The sequence below is a fragment of the Centruroides sculpturatus genome, unplaced genomic scaffold (assembly GCF_000671375.1).
Source record: "Centruroides sculpturatus isolate CEXI.00-Female unplaced genomic scaffold, Cexi_2.0 scaffold69, whole genome shotgun sequence".
Classification (NCBI taxonomy): Eukaryota; Metazoa; Arthropoda; class Arachnida; order Scorpiones; family Buthidae; genus Centruroides; species Centruroides sculpturatus.
In genome coordinates this window covers 314,107-333,791 of record NW_019384304.1, presented here as the reverse complement: position 1 = coordinate 333,791, position 19,685 = coordinate 314,107, and the positions used below count along the sequence as shown (strand labels likewise).

The 19,685-nt window shown below is 31.9% G+C and overlaps 4 protein-coding genes across 9 annotated transcripts; 3 read left to right on the top strand and 1 right to left on the bottom strand.

Annotated features, from left to right (window-relative positions):
• The first annotated feature begins 3,155 nt into the window (after positions 1–3,155).
• On the top strand, positions 3,156–4,352 carry LOC111618425 (disrupted in renal carcinoma protein 2 homolog). The gene is made up of 5 exons (XM_023359968.1): positions 3,156–3,214; positions 3,292–3,351; positions 3,431–3,560; positions 3,648–3,756; positions 4,281–4,352. The coding sequence occupies exons 2-5, from the start codon at positions 3,333–3,335 to the stop codon at positions 4,350–4,352; spliced, it is 330 nt and encodes a 109-aa protein (XP_023215736.1). The 5' UTR covers positions 3,156–3,214; positions 3,292–3,332.
• A 354-nt stretch (positions 4,353–4,706) lies between these two features.
• Positions 4,707–12,284, top strand: LOC111618118 (disrupted in renal carcinoma protein 2 homolog). Of its 5 annotated transcripts, XM_023359579.1 has the most exons (14): positions 4,708–4,803; positions 7,428–7,574; positions 7,956–8,124; positions 8,192–8,399; positions 9,190–9,280; positions 9,363–9,575; positions 9,683–9,723; positions 9,801–9,860; positions 9,940–10,069; positions 10,157–10,265; positions 10,790–10,857; positions 11,571–11,689; positions 11,774–11,956; positions 12,027–12,284. In XM_023359579.1, the coding sequence occupies exons 3-14, from the start codon at positions 7,996–7,998 to the stop codon at positions 12,176–12,178; spliced, it is 1,503 nt and encodes a 500-aa protein (XP_023215347.1). In that variant the 5' UTR covers positions 4,708–4,803; positions 7,428–7,574; positions 7,956–7,995; the 3' UTR covers positions 12,179–12,284. The 5 variants fall into 5 exon arrangements, with proteins under 5 accessions (XP_023215353.1, XP_023215347.1, XP_023215370.1 ...); XM_023359585.1 differs by lacking the exon at positions 7,428–7,574 and having other exon boundaries at positions 4,707–4,803; XM_023359573.1 differs by lacking the exon at positions 4,708–4,803 and having other exon boundaries at positions 7,150–7,574.
• A 1,294-nt stretch (positions 12,285–13,578) lies between these two features.
• Positions 13,579–14,061, bottom strand: LOC111618416. Its single transcript, XM_023359957.1, has one exon. The coding sequence runs from the start codon at positions 14,059–14,061 to the stop codon at positions 13,579–13,581; it is 483 nt and encodes a 160-aa protein (XP_023215725.1).
• An 806-nt stretch (positions 14,062–14,867) lies between these two features.
• On the top strand, positions 14,868–18,511 carry LOC111618105 (putative protein kinase C delta type homolog). Of its 2 annotated transcripts, XM_023359553.1 has the most exons (10): positions 14,868–14,966; positions 15,038–15,095; positions 15,233–15,400; positions 15,476–15,664; positions 16,131–16,225; positions 16,299–16,435; positions 17,314–17,399; positions 17,476–17,551; positions 17,634–17,917; positions 18,303–18,511. In XM_023359553.1, exons 1-9 carry the CDS (start codon positions 14,905–14,907, stop codon positions 17,771–17,773), a joined length of 1,011 nt encoding a protein of 336 aa, XP_023215321.1. In that variant the 5' UTR covers positions 14,868–14,904; the 3' UTR covers positions 17,774–17,917; positions 18,303–18,511. The 2 variants fall into 2 exon arrangements, with proteins under 2 accessions (XP_023215321.1, XP_023215328.1); XM_023359560.1 differs by lacking the exon at positions 15,476–15,664.
• The last annotated feature ends 1,174 nt before the right edge of the window (positions 18,512–19,685 follow it).

Below are 19,685 nucleotides of genomic sequence, written 5' to 3'. Positions count from 1 at the left end.
ATTCCAATTTTTAAAATAATAATAATCCAACAAAATTAACCATAGTAATAATTTTTACCAATATTTTTTTTCCAATTTTAAATATATTCGTGATCAAGAATGATGAATAGACACGCAATTTATACGAAAAGGAAAATTACGAACGTTGAAAATACTAAATTGAACTGTACATCAATCATTAGGATGGCCCAAAAGTCCGTTAACAACTCTAGAAGTCTCGATTGCTGTGTTATTCATATCACAATGCAACAAATTGTAATATCATAAAAACTTTTTTCGAAAATATAGGCGTTATTTATGTATTTCGACCTCCTGAATTCGAAAATTGTACTCAAAACATCGTATCACCCATAGTTTTTGCACAAATCGCATATTGTAATAATGATAATATACACGAAAACACGTCAATGCCTCAATACCTGTCGGCCATTCTGTGCACCTGAAGGAAACATATGACAACATTAAGGCACTTCTTACTACCATTCATTATGAGGATCACAATTGGATGGTGTGTGGTGATTTCAAAGTGTTGAGGACAATAATCAGGATATACCAAGTTCCCCTGTTTCATCTGTGAATTGAACAGTCGAGCTCGTGACAAACATTGGGAGCAAAAACGGTGGCCTCGAAGGTTGGAATTGGTTCCAGGGGGACAAAAATATTAAGTGTGACCCTCTAGTGGAAAGAAACAGAATACTCTTACCATCTCTGCACATCAAATTGGGCATAATGAAACAGTTTGTCAAAGCATTAAATCAGTGTGGCAACTGTTTCAAATATCTATGTTACAAGTTCCCCAACCTGTCAGATGCTAAGTTGAAAGAGGGCGTGTTCACTGGTCCCGATATTCGGAAAATAACGATAGATGAAGATTTCCTTCATTCAATGAATGCCGTGGTGCGAGAAGCCTGGACTGTCTTTAAGTGTGTGGTTCAAACTTTCTGGGAAACAATCGTAGCCCAGAATATATCGACATGGTTGAGAACATGCTGATGAAATTCAAAATACTCGGATGCTCAATGAGTTTGAAGTTACATTTTTTTAAATTCGCACCTTGACTTTTTTCCTCCAAATCTGGGTGCTGTAAGTGAGGAACAGGGTGAAAGATTCCATCAGGATATCAAGGACATGGAACGACGATACCAGGGAACTTGGGATGTTCGGATGATGGGCGACTACTGCTGGATGCTTCACCGTGAGCACATAACGGAAATTCCCCATAAGAGGAAAAGCAGGGGCCTAAGAAAGCACGCAATGAATGATATTAGTGCATGTTTTGTACCACATTCTCTGTATGCATCTGTTCACTGTGTATATATTTCAATACGTTGTTGTTTTAAACTTATATTTTACTTCTGCATGATTCGTATGCCATATACATGTACATATATATGATATCATTATTGGCAAAATATGCGATTTGTGCAAAAACTGTGGTGATACGATGTTTTGAGTATCATTTTCGAATTTAGGTGGTCGAAATACATAAAGAATGCCTACATTTTCGAGAAAAGTTTTTTTCACTGTTGCATTGTGTATTTTAAAATTAAAAGGCAAGAGATTCTACTGAAGAACCTTTAATGGTTAGGATGAATAATCTCTATCTTTATCATCTAATTGTTTCTTAGTCTATTTTATATGTAACATGTCCCTAAAGTCAGTTAACCATGTAAAAACTACAATAATTATATAAAATACGTCAACAACAAGAAACGTGGTACAAGTATCTTGTTCAATATAAAAATCACAAAATACCTACACGAATTTCTTGTTAAACAATTTGGTTATTTGACTTTCAAGGCATTCTGTACTGTAGATGAATCATATACAGTAGCGAGATTGAGGCCGAAGTTTTCATCTGTAAAACGTGAACGTCGAACGTCGAGCGCCTCTTACAAGATAGCGGCGCTCGACGTTCGACGTTCACGTTTTACAGATGAAAACTTCGGCCTCAATCTTGCTAGTATTTATTAAGGCCGAACTTCAGGTCTTGATACTTGATATTTACTTCAAGAGCATCTTGATAGACAAATTACTAGACAACAACATGTGTAGTTATTTATATTAGCAATTTTCTATGTACTGTACTAGAAAATAATTGAATGCCATAGAAACAATAGAGAGGTTGCGGCCGACGTTTTCAACGCGTAAACGTATACGTCGAACGTTCAAGCGCCACCTTCCTGTAAGCCTAGAAGTTTGACAATGGCGTTTGGAACGTCGAGCATAATTTTTTAAAATTTAAATAAATAAAATATTCTTTCATTTTTTTAAAAATAAAAATCAATAGCTCTTAGTCAATTTTCAGCAATTTATTTTTTAATGTTGTACTTCAAATAATAATAATAATATTATTATTATCAATAATTTAAAAGTTTATTTAAATGTTAATGCTAATTATATCAATATAACTCGGCATTTTTAATGTGTTACAAGCATATAAAATAAAAAAAAATTAATAATAACCATTTAAAACGTCATTTACAAGCAATAATAGTTTTGGTTATAAAATTAAATAAGAAACAATTTAAAGTTAATTAAAATTAAATTCCTCACTTCCTTAATTACAATGATGTTTTTATTCCTATCTTCATTTATCATTTATTAATTTTTAAGATATAATTCGACAATTTATCTGCATTCTTATCTAATTAAATGCCGGCTTTTCAACCAACCGTCGTAAAACGAACCCGTAAGTCTGACGTCATAATACGAGATTACGTATACAGAAATAAGTTTCGATCGGACAAAATTTGTTAAATTCCCTGTAATAAACACGGTTAATCGATTTCTGGTCACCCCGTACTAATATATAGAGATGGTCGACCCTCCAAACATACCGTCGTAAAGCGAGCCCTCTCAGGTTTCTGATAAACAGTTCTAACTATATACAATATATATCTATTGTAGTGATTATCAACGAAATATTAATATAATAATTAAGTATGATATTTGTACTTAATGATAATAGATTATTATACCAGTCGTTAAAGCGGGACTCTATTGTTTTAGCAATCGAAGATCGATATATTGAGCACATTGATCGATACTATTAAACTACTGAGATTTAACCTGATTATTATAATATATAATTAAAAATTTTAATTCTATTTTATATGTAACATGTCCCTAAAGTCAGTTANATATAATAATATACACGGATTTTTTTTCAGATGGGGTAATTTGACTCACGGTTGTATAAATTACACTTCTGGTAAGCGGAAATTTATTATTTTTAACCCATTGATTCATTTGACTTTCTTAAAAGTTTCAATGAAATTTTCTTTGTAGAACAGTTAAAGACATTTGTACATAATCATACACAACGTATAATGTGCCTGATGTATTTTGGTAAGTATTCATATTGTTTTTTAGGTGTTTTAATTCCTTAAAATTTGTGAAAAGTAATTATCTAAATTTCGAATCGCAGAATGTATTCTGGCAGCGTTAGTACTTCTACTCATTTGTATATACTTTCCTGGAAAACCTCCCCTACCTCCTACTGCTTCGGCTCATTTGGATAGGCTGGACTTCATCACTTCCTTTAAACTTCTAAGAAAGTTTGTATAATTAAATTTATGTGTATTAATTATACTGTAGCTGTTTGTTTACTTAATTCATTTTATATTTGTACATTTACTTTACAGAAATACAAATTTCTGGATTATATCTTTGGGTTATGCCATTACTAACTCGACATTTGCTAACTGGATTAGCATGTTAGGGGTTGCGTTAGAATCGTTAAATATCACACAGGTAAGATTTTCTTACAATATATATTAGATTATCTTCTATTCTTGAAACATAAGGGCCGTCCATAAATGATGCCACACTAAATTTTCATATTTTTAGCCTCTTCCCTTTCATTCTTTGCCACGTTGTCTGTTGAATTATTATACTAAATACACTGCGTTAATTTTGTTAATTGACACAATGGAAATGTTGGTGTCTTGTGTCTACATCATCAGAATCTGTATTATTTAAATATAAATTCTACACTACTAAACAGAGATAACAGTTTATAATGTGTTACTAATCACTGTATTATACACATTTATTGTTCTTATGTAAATTTAACGTAATATATGATACTGATTAATGGTAAATGCGAAAAGTGACCCTCTCCTTGTCACATTGTATCACATTCTGAACTACCTCCCCCATGAGGTGTGACATATTTAAAGTATAAAAAATTATTTGTAGTATTAAGTAAAGCATCCTTAATTACGAGAATCTATAAAAGAAATTTAATATTTTATTTTATTTTTTTTTATCTGTAGAATGAATCCAGTAGAATGGCCACATTCGCAACATTAATCGGTTGCATCCTTTCTCTTTTCATGGCAAGGTAATACTATTATTTTCATTATTACTTCGCTATTTAGAAACAGTTTCCTTTATGTACAGGTGAACCTCTGAACAACGGACACCGAAGGGAATATAAAAAAAAATAGCCGTTGTTTGGAGGTTGTTCTTCGTTATAAATTAAGATGAATAATTAATTGTCTTATAAATTTAATGAATAATATGTTATTTTTAACACATAAAAAAAAGGTGAACAGAATTAATTATCTTATTCTGGTAAAAGATAATAAATGACAATGTTTAAGTTCATGGTCACATATTTCTTGACGTAACAATTGTAAAAGGTAGACGTCATACAAAGATATCTCAATTATAAAATCTATTGATTTAACGATGAAATCCTCATTTAGTACCTGCTTAATTATAATTAAAGTGCTGTAAAATATGTTTAATTATAAACATATTTAATCATCTTATTTAAAAACATGTAATTAAAAGGTAAGTTTTCTTTATATACTAGAAGAAATATATTGATATTAAACCCAATTTTATATATTAAAAATATATATTATTTTACAGTAAAATTATCGTATTATAAAATGTAAATTAAATTTTATTTCAAGCATTTATTTAAGGAAGAGAAGGGATGCGACGCGTTGCGTCGCGTCGCTTAACTCAACTTTTCTACATGTTGGACAGTGGACTCTCGATATAATAAACACTTAAAGAACGAAGCTAAATCATTCGCTAATTAATTAATTAAATTAATTAATCCTTAGTGAATGATTTAGCTTCGTTCTTTAAGTGTTCATTATATCGAGAGTCCACTGTTCAACATGTAGAAAAGTCCAGTTAAGCGACGCGACGCGACGTGACGCGTCGCATCACTTTTCTTGGTCTCGATTGATTTTCGTAAATTAACGTTTAAATTAGAAAAAAAAATAATGTTCATTTTGGGTTTCCAAACAATTATCTTATGAATTAATTAACTCTCTTATCTAATATATATCAGCGAACAGATTATAAACGACGCCGTCGCGAACATCGCGCGTCGTGGCGAGTAAAGCGTTACTATCCAATATGGCGAAGATCACTCAATACAGCCTACTCAGTTTTACGTCTTACACAATTAAAATTTAAATAATCGGTGATTCAGCATGAAGAAAATTGTTCTAGTGATTAAGCTAAATCACTTTAAAGTTTTTTAAATAATTATTTTATTAACAAGTTACATAACTTGACAACTTTATAAACAAAATGTATTTATCAATGTTATGTGGTTTCGATATTGAAAACAATGATAATAACCACGTGACGTCAATCATTAACACTCTTATCTCCGTCCTCGATCCATAAATTTACAAAAATTTCCCAGTGTATAACCAATATATAAAAACATTTCTATTTATTTACGTTGTGGAATGTATTAAATTCTCTTATTTTCCTGTTGTCTTGAAGCTCTTCACATTAAAAAATTTGGTACATTTTTTTTGTAATTCTATTAAATTAAAACCATTTATATACACTAGAACACTATAGATGCTCTATTGCTCCATTCACTCCATGATGCTACTGCCTCCATCAATCCCATTCATCAAGATCTGGAGAAGAAATAGGCAAAGGAATAATTAATCCCTTGCTGAATTATTCTTAATTAATCAGTGTAAGCTTCATCATTATCATTTGCTATATTTATTCACTATATTTTACATCCCCATTCATCTTACGATGCTGCTGCCTCTATCAATCCCATTCATCAAGAAGAATTCGAGGAGCAATTGACAATATGAAGAATTCAAGAAAGTAATTTCCAATAATATAAATAAAATTCTTCTTGATTAAAAGGTTGAATAAATTGCATATAATAACCTAATTAGAGATATTTTTCTACGAAATTCAGAGCAAAACAAAAAGTACAGGATATAAATATAGTGTCTAAGTCCAATCAAGAGAATAAAAATGACCTATAAAGGATTAAAATCTACTTGATATTCATTACTAAAACTTGTTCTAATTCCCTCTTTTAAAATTAACATCAACATTTTCCTTATCTCAAGCTTATAAACTTTAAGAACTTTCTTTAAAATTGTTTATATTTAATAAATTATAACAGTAAACGGGTGAATAAAATCTTAATTTGTTATAAAAACATCCGGTTCTCTCCGGTTAGAAATGTCTGTTATATGAAAGAAAGCAGATCAAAGCTAAATAAATAAATAAATAAATAGACAGAAAGAGAAATTAAACTTTTTTTTTTAAATAATAAACCCCACCCACACGTGACCTCCCTTTATCTCCTTATCTCCTCAACCTTTAACAACCAAAATTTAATAGTATTAATGCCCTTTACACACAAGTTATCATGCGAAATTTCGTGTTTAATAATCACCCCCATCCTGAGATATTAAGCGAAATACACACCAACACATACAGAAGTATACATAACAGCATGGAAAGTAAAACTTGTAAAGTTTTTATTATAATTTATGACATTACACAATAAAATACACTTTATCTAGTTACGGAATTAAATAATATAATATTATTTTGAAACTTTATTTTATAAAATTTCACAATTTTACATGAACTCTCAACATAATTCGAATATATTTAACATTATTCTCCAAGCTATTATATGAATATTTACATAATATAAAACACTATAATATTTAACAACGCATTTACTCTATAAAAATAAGCAGCTTGCAATATAAACAAAGCAATTATTGACCTATTTAATAGGAAATCCCCCCCTAAACATTCACTCATCACTTTAATAATCTCACATAATACTTATTTTACAAATCAACGAAAGTTTATTTTTAAGAACTTCTAACGTTGTGTGTATCAGTAATGACCTCGTCCCGCTTGACTCTGAATTATTTTAAAATAATAATAAAAAAAAAAACTGTTTCGTCAAAGGTCACACATCATATGATCGAAGTGTGACGTCATTCCATTCGACACAACCGGTTTTCAACATTCACTGAGTGAAGATGCGTTGTACAGAGTTATACTAACACGTTAACTGCACCTGTACACATCCCCCCTCTTAATTATAATTATTAAAATAAGTAATGTATAGGGGTATAAACCTTACGTTTCTATATTTTTTTCTAAAGTAGATACTGTCAATATAACTTCTGCAAAGTGACGTGCTGGTAGAACAGCTGCTATTTACACATAGCAACAGTACAGAGTCCTTCCTAAACACACACACAATTGCTTTTTGTATGCCATCGAAAATCTATATATATTCCTGTGTATAGGTAAGTGTTAAAATTTCCTATATTACGATTTGATATCGCTGATGCAGGGGGGGGTTGCCGGATGTGATGTCATTTCTTAATGACATTACTCGGCATTATGTTAAAATATCATCCTGTTTATTGTGTAGAATATAATTAGAAACGTCAGACAAAGAAAATGAAACAAACAAATTCGATTTCGTGTGTTGTTTGTTGCCCTGTTTGAGGTTTCGTAAGCGTGGGTTTGAACTAGATCATGCTAAAATGAGACTGCTTTAAAAAACTATTACTTCTTTCCTAGTGTTAGTTGTTGGGTTAGTTTTTAATTACATAATTAAAGTTAAATACCTTAGAAATTGTCATTTAAAATGCTTAAAATTGTCTTTTTTTTTTTTTTTTTAGGATCACCCCCTGTAAATTTTGCAAATAAAATTACTCAAAAATGACACCAACACCTAAAGAGTTACTAGTACAGAAAGACGACGAGAATCGGAAACTTCTTCCATGTTCTACACCAGCCAATTACAATAGTATAGGTATTAACACCGAATCTTCTATCGTTAACGTACAGGTTGGTAATTTTAAAAACTCTCATGTCCCGCTTGTTAATTTACTAACTTCCGGTTTAATCCATTTAGACTTTTAGGAGAAGATGGTGGATCCTGGCTTTATTTTCGGTATTATGTTTAGTCCAATCATTAGCTTGGATAACGTGGAGTACCATCCCAGAATCTGCAAAGGCAATCTTTGGTTGGAACGATGGAACACTCGCTTTGCTTGCTGATTGGGGAAACATTCCATTTGTCATTTTAGGAATTCCTATTTGTTGGTTTCTAAATAAAAGAGGTAATGTATTGTTTTATAAATATACAAAGTATTTAGCTCGTTTCTTGTTTAGTAGAGTCACACTTGTTTGAGTCCATACTCACAAATTGATAACATCATAAGAGAATTGAGTCAAATTCCTAATATAAACAGCTGTCTTCTTGAATTCCATAGGAAGTACTCTCTCGTATTACTTTGTGGCATAATTAACAATGAAAAAAAAAATGATTTTACAGTAGTTAAAGTGTGGCTTACACAAATATCGAGCATTATTAAGTAATAATATCCATTACTTTTTGGTATTTTAATGTATAAACCTTACTCTTGAGATGATGTAACATTGAAATAACTACATACAGCAATTTGTTTGTTTACTAATTTACTTGTATATAAGGGAATTTTTTCTAATTTTTGAATTAATTACCAAATTTTCACGCCAAAAAACTTGCCTCTACTGCTCATAAAATAGGTAAATAATCATTTTTCGTATTATCTTTCGATAGAATCCTCCGGTTATCACCTCACGAAATGTCTTTTTCATTTTACTGCCTCATTTCCTATTAAAAATCTAACTATAAAGTTGTACCTAAGGACTATAGAGTGAGTCGAAAGGCAAAGTAAATAAGTTGGGGGAGCCAATGTATGTATCATTAAAAGCAGAAAACTTTACATAAATATGGGTATTATTCTTGATATTGCTGACTTATGCTTATACCCATATTTTATAGCTTTAGATTTTATTATGCAAGAGTGTAGACTGTATTGTTAACAATATACTTTTCTTTATATATATATTTGTGAACTTCTTCAGGACTTAGACTGAGTGTAGTATTAACTTCCGTCTTAGTATTCGTTGCAACAGGACTTCGATGTATCTCACACAAGACAGAAATTGCCACACCGTAAGTAAATTGATTCTAATTTGAAATCGTGTGTTAAAAAAATGTAAATTGAACGACCAAAACTTTCTATTTTCTCGTATAGATTAATACACGTAGCTCAGATTCTGAACGGAATAGCAGGAGTAATCGTAACTGGTGCACCGAGTCTTCTATCTTCCATATGGTTCCCGACTAAACAACGCACAACTGCCACTTCCATATCCATATTATGCAATTATATGGGCGTTTGTTTGGGTTTCCTTCTTGGCCCAGTTATTTTAGATACGTCTGGTTTACCTCCATGTTTCAATGAAACGTAATATATACACATAAACACGCAAGCATCTTTATTATTGACATTCATTTTATAAATGTAAATTTAAATCTATATATATATAATAATATACACGGATTTTTTTTCAGATGGGGTAATTTGACTCACGGTTGTATAAATTACACTTCTGGTAAGCGGAAATTTATTATTTTTAACCCATTGATTCATTTGACTTTCTTAAAAGTTTCAATGAAATTTTCTTTGTAGAACAGTTAAAGACATTTGTACATAATCATACACAACGTATAATGTGCCTGATGTATTTTGGTAAGTATTCATATTGTTTTTTAGGTGTTTTAATTCCTTAAAATTTGTGAAAAGTAATTATCTAAATTTCGAATCGCAGAATGTATTCTGGCAGCGTTAGTACTTCTACTCATTTGTATATACTTTCCTGGAAAACCTCCCCTACCTCCTACTGCTTCGGCTCATTTGGATAGGCTGGACTTCATCACTTCCTTTAAACTTCTAAGAAAGTTTGTATAATTAAATTTATGTGTATTAATTATACTGTAGCTGTTTGTTTACTTAATTCATTTTATATTTGTACATTTACTTTACAGAAATACAAATTTCTGGATTATATCTTTGGGTTATGCCATTACTAACTCGACATTTGCTAACTGGATTAGCATGTTAGGGGTTGCGTTAGAATCGTTAAATATCACACAGGTAAGATTTTCTTACAATATATATTAGATTATCTTCTATTCTTGAAACATAAGGGCCGTCCATAAATGATGCCACACTAAATTTTCATATTTTTAGCCTCTTCCCTTTCATTCTTTGCCACGTTGTCTGTTGAATTATTATACTAAATACACTGCGTTAATTTTGTTAATTGACACAATGGAAATGTTGGTGTCTTGTGTCTACATCATCAGAATCTGTATTATTTAAATATAAATTCTACACTACTAAACAGAGATAACAGTTTATAATGTGTTACTAATCACTGTATTATACACATTTATTGTTCTTATGTAAATTTAACGTAATATATGATACTGATTAATGGTAAATGCGAAAAGTGACCCTCTCCTTGTCACATTGTATCACATTCTGAACTACCTCCCCCATGAGGTGTGACATATTTAAAGTATAAAAAATTATTTGTAGTATTAAGTAAAGCATCCTTAATTACGAGAATCTATAAAAGAAATTTAATATTTTATTTTATTTTTTTTTATCTGTAGAATGAATCCAGTAGAATGGCCACATTCGCAACATTAATCGGTTGCATCCTTTCTCTTTTCATGGCAAGGTAATACTATTATTTTCATTATTACTTCGCTATAAATTAAACTGTATACTGATAGCATGGGCATCCACAGAGGGGAGTAAACAGAGCACGTGCCCTACCCTGCGATCATAAAAATGATTGAAGTGTATCTTTTTGTATTGATGCAATACTGTATTCCATATGCATTCGAATTGCGGCTCTCATCATTATTCATTCTGCTCTTAGGGATGAGAAAGTTTCTATGGGAACTACCATAAAGATGCATTATACATCTATTCACTTGCAATAAGCCAAACCCATTTTCATAGATTCTTCATCAGTTATTTTCAATTTGAATTCTATAAAAATGGTGTTTTTATAATACATTTTCTAGATTTATATCATTATAATATATTGGCGTAAGGTCCACTAAATAACAATCAGTGGCTTAATCGTACACTACTCAATAACATATTCGCTAGGAGAATGGGTAATAAGTTTGTGTTTACAATATTCTTCTGTATTTCTGAGTAATACCTGTTAATCCTATACAATGTAGATATTCGCATTTAATCCTATATCCTGGAGGAAATACGATTAAATAAATACAGGAGAACTCAAGATAGAAAAGTGATGATGAGAATAAAATCTCTCACGCTCACCTATTGTTTAGACAATATGTTTTTAGATTTAATTTACTTTTGTATTATATATATTATATATTATAATATTGCTATTTATTTTATAATATGCAGGATTGTCGATCTGGTCGGAGGTTACATAAAACTCACTCTCGTCATTTTGTGGACTATCGGATGCGTCAATTGCATAGTATATTCCCTAGTTTATCAGCATTATCTTCCAGCATCTTTAGGTGCATATCTCTCTCTCTATATATATATAAAGTAAAGCCATTAAGGAATATATAGTCTTTTATACTTATCTAAATTATTTGTAGAAATCCTTTATCCTGTGGTAATCATCATCGGAGTATTGTCATATTCTCCTGGTCCACTATACATGGAATTAACATCAGAAGTAACTTACCCAATATCCGAAGGAACGATAGGAGTGACGTTGCAAACTCTGGTTAATTTTTTCGGATCGATATTTTTAGCAATTTTCTTAATTCCTAACATAGGTATAAACATTTTACAGTTAATAATAACAATATATTTATTTATTTTACTAATGGAAATCCTTGGTAACAGGTACAAATTGGATGAATTGGTGTTTGATAGGAGCAACGGTCATCGGAGTTGTCTTGGCAATTCTTCAGAAAGAATCATACCAGAGATCAAATTTTGATAAAACTGCTTTGAAATTTGCCGAAGATTCTGATAATTCGGTTGCATCCGAATGATTTTTTAAAGAAAAATTTATATTTGAATATATAAATATATATTCTTGTGTATACGTGTTTATACGACGACAAGTCTTATTATTATTATTATTATTTTTTAAATTTTATACACAGTTTATTGTAATTATTTATTTTAAATTGTGTAAAATATATCTTAATATAAAATAAAATTATTGTAAATAACATAAAAATAGTCCAAATTTTATGTAACTTTATTTGCTTAGTTTAAAATGGGGGTTGTATCGATGCAATAAAGAATTCTTAGATACTGTACGTAGTACTTTCGAACATCTCCTCTCATTCGAAGGAAAATTGTTTTCTTAGATAGTATGCAAAATTTCAAGATTTTGTATAAAGCATTTGCCGAAATATGAACAATTGAAGATTGCAAAAATCTCCAAAAATGCTATTTTATTCTCATTTTTCATCATCCGGTAATGCAAACGCTCGTAGAGAAAAAACTACTGGGTCTAAATAGCTCAAATTTTGAACTTAAGCCTTTCTCCTTATCAGTGAGGTAATGGCAAAACTTCCGAAACGATAGGCCAAAGTTCACGGAAATTTCCCCATTAAGCTAAATTCAGTTTTACGGCTTAATTTTATGCTGATAAGAATAAAATTGCATTATTCAAAATGTTACTCAGAATTACAAGAACTTAAATTTATGCCAATTAAAACTTTTTATAAAGATTTTACTAAACGACGTTCAGTAATATGATATTAATTTATATTTTGATATAAACATCAATAACGTAATCGTTTCGTAATATTAGATTTTGAATTCATATTACTGTTAACTTGATGCATAACTTCCTTCATTTAGGAACCTTCTTATTATCTCTTGCAAATACTTTTGAAAATTTACTTTACATAATATAAAGTTTGTCAGAAGTCCCCTCTGGCTCAACTCTTCTTCCACCTTATCTTTCCAACGCGTCTTTGGTCTTCATCTTTTTCTTTTTTTTTTTATTAACAGTTTTCCGATCTTCTTTCCAACTTAATTATCGCTACGTGGCTCAACCATTTCAATCTACATTCTTGCATTTTTTGCTCAAGGGCCCACCTTAACAAAACCTCTAATAAAATCATTCCTTATTCAATCCTTCCTCGACACTCCACGCATCCATCTCAACATTCTCATCTCCGCCACCTCCATCTTTTTTTCTTGGGCTCTTGTTATTGCTCATATCATCGCTCCATACAACATTGCAGGTCTAATAACTGACTAATACAATTTTCCTTTCAGATTGCAGCTCACTTTCTTGTAGCATAAAACACTGCCATCCACATTAAATTTTATGCTGTACCTCCGAGTTCAATCCTCCTCCCATCTCGACAAATGTCCCAAGATATTTAAAACTCGAAACAAAAGGTAACGGCACATTTTTTATTTCAATATTTCACTCGTCTCTACCATTCAGAGTCATATAAGCTGTTTTGGTTGTGCTAATCTTCATTTCTCTTTCTTCCAAAACTTTCCTCCAATCTTCCAGTTTCTTCTCAGCCTTTGTTTGGGAAAGTTCACATAGTACAATATCATCCGCAAACAGCATACTCCACGGAGCCTCACACTTCACGTTAAGCACCAACACGTCCATTATTAGGTCAAACAAATAAGGGCTAAGGGCCGATCCCTGATGTAAACCAACATTAACGAAGAACCCTTCTGTAGTGACCACATTACTCTTAACTTGGGTCTTTGTTCCCTCGTACATTTCCTTGAGGAGCCTAACATATTTTTCTGGAACATTCTTTTCCCTCAAACATCTCCACATCTCTTGCCTTGGTACTCTACCATACGTTTTTTCTAGACCAATGAACACCATGCGCAAACCTTCTTGCATTTCTCTGTGCCTTTCCATCAGCTGTTTTAGAGCAAACATAGCATTAGTCGTACTCCTTCCCGGCAAAAAGCCAAACTGTTCCCGAGTTCAAATTCTCGGTGGGGCCTGTTTTCCTTCTTTGCCCTGTCATCGTTCATGCAATTGAAGGCGACAGCGACAGTAGAATTCAGAAACTTCTTTTGCTTTGAATTTAGAACAGAAACTGTGCTTCACGCAAGTGCAGAGTTTCTGCTCGACGCTTTGCAACGTTTCGATACGTTTACTCTACTTTTCCGATGCTTTCAAAACGGAATTCAATATGTTGCAAAGTTCTGACCCAATTAGCATTACTGTTTCGAATTACAAAATGTCTTCCAGGAGCTTAACTCACACTAAAATACACATTTTCAATCAACCGCACATAAGAAAAGTTCGTGTCAGGAGTGGGATCGAACCCACGCCCACTATCGTGGACCAGAATGCACGAACCCCCCTTTTAGAGGAAGTGTCTACCTTAAGTCTGGCTCCTTAGACCGCTCGTCCATCCTGACGTTATGCGATTATGATTGATGGGCATCCTAAAGTTCTGCGATTATGATTGATGCCTAATCAATGGATAATGTTCATTTCTCGTTATGTTCAAGCAGTTTTATGACAGGCCGACGTTTAAATCCAAAATATTGAACTTTTCGTTTAATGGCAGCGAAAGAGAAATTTACAATTAAAACTGCGATGAGACATTGTACAGAATTCTCCAAAAGCTCATTTTAATACGCAAATGTAATTTCATATATTTAATCACGTGATTAAATATTAAATGTAATTTCATAATAATGAATTACAACAATCTTTAACAATAAGTTGCTTTTAACAATAATCTATTGTTGAAATTGCTAAGCGAAAATGTTGCGAAGCGTAAGAAAAATGTTTTTGCGAAAGTTGAGTGATAAAGAAAAGAGGAAAAAGTAAATATCCTCATTATATTTGTTATTAAGACTCATTTAATGTTAATTACAAACTAATCAATTTTTTCCAGGAGAGAGGATAACGCTGTACCGGATGGTCAGCCAGACAGAGATTATTACCCCATTAATGTAAGTCTTTCTCTAGAAAAATCAAACTCATTTGTGACTAATATTGAATTAATAACGACTTTTCTAATGATTTTTTTCAAATATTTTCTCCGATAACGTTTCAAGCGTAGTTGATTTTTACTATTGACTTTTCTTAGATTGACGAAAATTTGCATGGAGCCAAGTGTCTCCCCGTAAAAAAAGAGGATTCACAGTTCCATGGCAAGAATCTAAAGAAAACAGGAACATTTATAGAATTCTGTAGAAACGTATTCTATAAATTCTGTTGTTGTCGCTGTAATACAGCAGAGACTTCCGATTCGCAGGTAAGTTCTCGTTCTTGGTATACACTTAATGCTTCACTTAGCGGAGTTTACCATTAAATGACTCTGTGATTTTAGAATTGTCAATCGGAAGATTCTCAGTTCGGAGTTGATTCTTCAAAAATGAATAAAGACATTATTAATGACTATGAATTTCAAGAAATTGGAAAGGGGGCTTTTGGAACAGTTTATTTGGCTCGCTCCAGAAACTCTGACCAAAAAGTGGCTTTGAAAACAGTCGAGAAGAAGCGCTTTTGTCTTGCACAGGTGTGCTTTCAGCTTTGTTTTTCATATTCTCGGTCTTATAATAATAGAAAATTATTTGACAACCAAGTCCATATAATATAAAATAATTTAATAAGCATATTCTGTCGTTAGTACATAAAACGTTTATTCTCGATATTAAAAAATCATTACATTCACACAGAGCCGTAACTAGGACATGGCCAATGTGGCCCCCACCATTGGCACCTTCATTAAAACATAACTAATTAATACATAACTATAATAAAATTATTATTATTATTTTTAATAATAAAAATTAAAAAGGCGTCATTTTTATTCTTGGCCATAGGCGTCCAAAATCCTAGTAACGGCTCTGCATTCATACATCATTTATTGATGATGCTCTAAGCGGAAATAAACCAATGTTGTATAAACATAAATTACAAATGTCTACAGAATATTCTTAATTTGTATCTAGTATATACTTAAAAAATGACTTTACTTATAGAGGCGCGAATTGAATAAAGAACGAAAAGCGTGGGCAACCGTATCGAGCCATCCCCACATCGTCTCTTTAATATGTTTCTTCAAAACAAATACCAGGTAAATTTTGACTCTACATTTGATTTATTAGTAATACTTTATGGTTTTATGTAATAATAATTGTCTTCTTCAGTTTCTGTTTCGTCTCCGACTTTGTGGACGGACAGGATATAACTCATAGTTTAGAAAATGACGGACCCTTCGAAGAAGCCCGAGTCAAAATGATCGGTGCTCAAGTGGCTTCGGCCATAATGTATATTCATGATCGAGGTAATTTTTAAAATCTATTTATTCATTCGTCTCTTTAACAAATGTAAATTGAATTGTGGCGGTACGCCATGTTTTTGTAAATAGGGGTAGATATAAATTTTATTTTCTCCTAAATTCCTTTGTCTTTAACGTGTTTCTAGAACTTTCTAACCTATTCCTTTTCTGTGGGTGGGGGACGACCTTTGTCCAAGGACAAAGGGGAGAAGACAAAAGGGACATTAAGAAGCCCTGAGGCCATCAGAGAGAACGAACTGGATACTTTTGGGTCAGCGTCTGAGGTGTGCAGACGTAGGAAAGAGCAAGCTAGAGGTTTGTCGCCTAGTGGGACAAACGGAGAAGGCTTGGAAGTCGTCTGCGAACGGACGAAAATTAGAAAGACATCCAGCCATAAGACCTCAAGAAAAAACGCTCCCGAATTCTCAAGAGACGGAATCAAGAGGAAGGAAATTGAGTTAATTCAAGTACCAATATAGAGAAGATCGGAGACTCCCAAGTTTACCCGGGTACCCCCACAAAATCTGTCCTTTATACTTATCTCTTCTCTTCATATCTCTTAATTTCTTTACCCTTCTTCCTTAGCATATAAGCTAGATTAAGGTAGATTTAAGTAGTCGTAGTATCTTAAACCATAATCTTTTTATTGTCGCGAGCACGTGTTCTATTTGTGAAAATATAGAATTTTGTCGGACGGATTCGAACTTGTGCACGTACTATAGTTTGGGATCAAGTGTGTTTAGTGTAAACGAACCAGGTGTACGAAGGACTAAGTAGCTGTAGTTGAATAAATATCCTGTTTGATTTTATGGTTACTTCTTTGTCATCCTTCCTTTGTCCTCCACACCACCACAGAATAATGAATTTGTTTGTGTCTTCGACAGGAATCATTCACAGAGACATCGGGTCGAATAACGTCATGCTAGATAAGTCGAAAGGAGCGCAACTGATTGATTTCGGTCTCTGCACAGTAAGTAGTGTGTAAAATATTATCTTAATTTTCGTACAAGTGTTGATTTCTCATTAACCGATTATCTTTCTGTCAGTATGAACGAAATCCGAAACAATTTTACGGCACTTTCTTATATCTTTGTCCAGAAATCCTCGAGGGAAAACCGTATGGTAAGTTGTTCTATTCCAATTTAATCACATCACTTTGTTTAAGTCTTGTAATTATTAATACAGTAATATGCATTCATTTTAGACGCTTACTGCGATTGGTGGGCATTCGGAATTCTCTTATACCAAATGTTAATAGGAAAAACGCCGATGGAGATGCATTTAGAAAAAGTCCCGAATATTGACAATATGTCCTATATGGAGATAATAAAAAGTAAGCGATGATAATTTTTAGTTTGTTAACGGCAAAAAGAGAAAACGAGTGACTAATGTAACAATGTCTTTTCAGTCGCTCGAAACGTCCGGGTGCAGTATTTTTTGCATATGTCGATACATGCAATGGACGTAATGGACGATTTACTGGAAAAAGTAAGATTAAAATGTTTATTGTAGTTAATGTATTTTCTTATATGACTCATTCGTTTGCATAATTATTTTCCATTAAATCTCAAAGTATTAAATATTAGTGTATTGCGTTGTTTTATACGAGAAATTCATAACTTTTTTGTAGTTAATAACAAACGCGTTCATTTAATAACATATACAAATAATCAGCAAATTGTGTAGAAAATGTGTTTAACTAATTGAGTTCGTTTTTAATCGAGGGTGGTCAATGTTTTTATGATAATTAAATTTCAGTTAGTAATCACGAGCTGAGTAACTTACTGCAATACAAATTCACTAGTGTTTACAAATAAAAATGAAAACAGTGCCAACTATTGTAATTAATCTTTATCGTGGTTTGTCATTTCAGGATCCAGACAAACGTCTTCAAGAATCGGACATCAGAAGACACGTGTTCTTTCATGATGTCCCTTGGCCCTAAATAAAATGCCTAGTTAATTAATAAATATCTTCAAAAAGAATTTTTTGAAATAATAATTTTTTGTTTGATTCTTATAATTATAGTGGATTTAATTTAATTGTATCTTTAAATGATTTAAACCAATCGTTCTGAATAAAAATCCATTCTATTCAATTGTTTTTGGTAGTTTGTGTATTGAATATCGGTAGGATAAGCAATCGTCTTGTTTAGTAGATATTAGAAATCATCACGTAGGATTTCAATGACAAATTTTCTGAACGAGCGCGAGAGGATAAAAAATACAATAGTTTACTTCTGCATTAAGAACACATCTAACGCAAAGGATATATAAAATACCAACAAATACGCGATATTCGTTCATTTAGATATAAAATAATAGTTAATGTCTTTATATTGATGGAAAGAGAACGAAGTGATTGTCTTTGTAAGACACAACAACTTACATCGCGTCAAAGTACAGTCGACCTCTCATAACACTGTTGATTATTCCGTTTTATATGAATTCCATGTTGTACGAGTCACTTAGATTTTACAAATACATGAGCCGTTCACAACCCGGCACACGTATTTGTAAAATATAAGTGACTCGTACAACATGGAATCCATATAAAACGGAATAATCAACAGTGTTATAGGGGAGTCGACTGGTACTAGACGCTAACGTGTTTAGGTTATTTATATATAAACACATCGTATCGAATATAACGGCTTATTAAATTAAATTAGGTTTTATCGAGTGGGTGCCATACATTATCCAGAAATAGATTTGAGAATTAATATGAATCAATTTAATAGTGATTTAATTGTGAAACACAAGCCACTTGCCAATTATCCCATGAATGCAAATTTCTCTGTTTGTCATAGGGCCAATAACCAGGTTCGTAACAACGTTGAGATCATTTCAAAATCAATATTGGTTTTCAAAATGAGTGCTTCGACGTTTTGAATTTGTTACTCGAAAATTTCTAATACGAACTCTAATAAATAATTGGGCATTAATAAAATATGTAATTTAGAATTTATTTTTCACATTTTATTACATAAAATCTGAAATATTTTCAAATTTTTATCTTTCTCTTAAAGTGTCAACCATATTAATGATGATGCTTATTATGGTTATAACAATATCACAATATATTATAATGATTTATGAAACTAAATTCTACCTTTCTCCACTTACAAGTTAGTTGAATTCCTCATGAAGACTCACAGAAAGTAATTTCGAATCTACCTTGGTAACTGTATTGTGTCATGACCCTGAATCATCCAATGCATTAATGATTAAATATGTATTCTATTCATGAGTTAGCA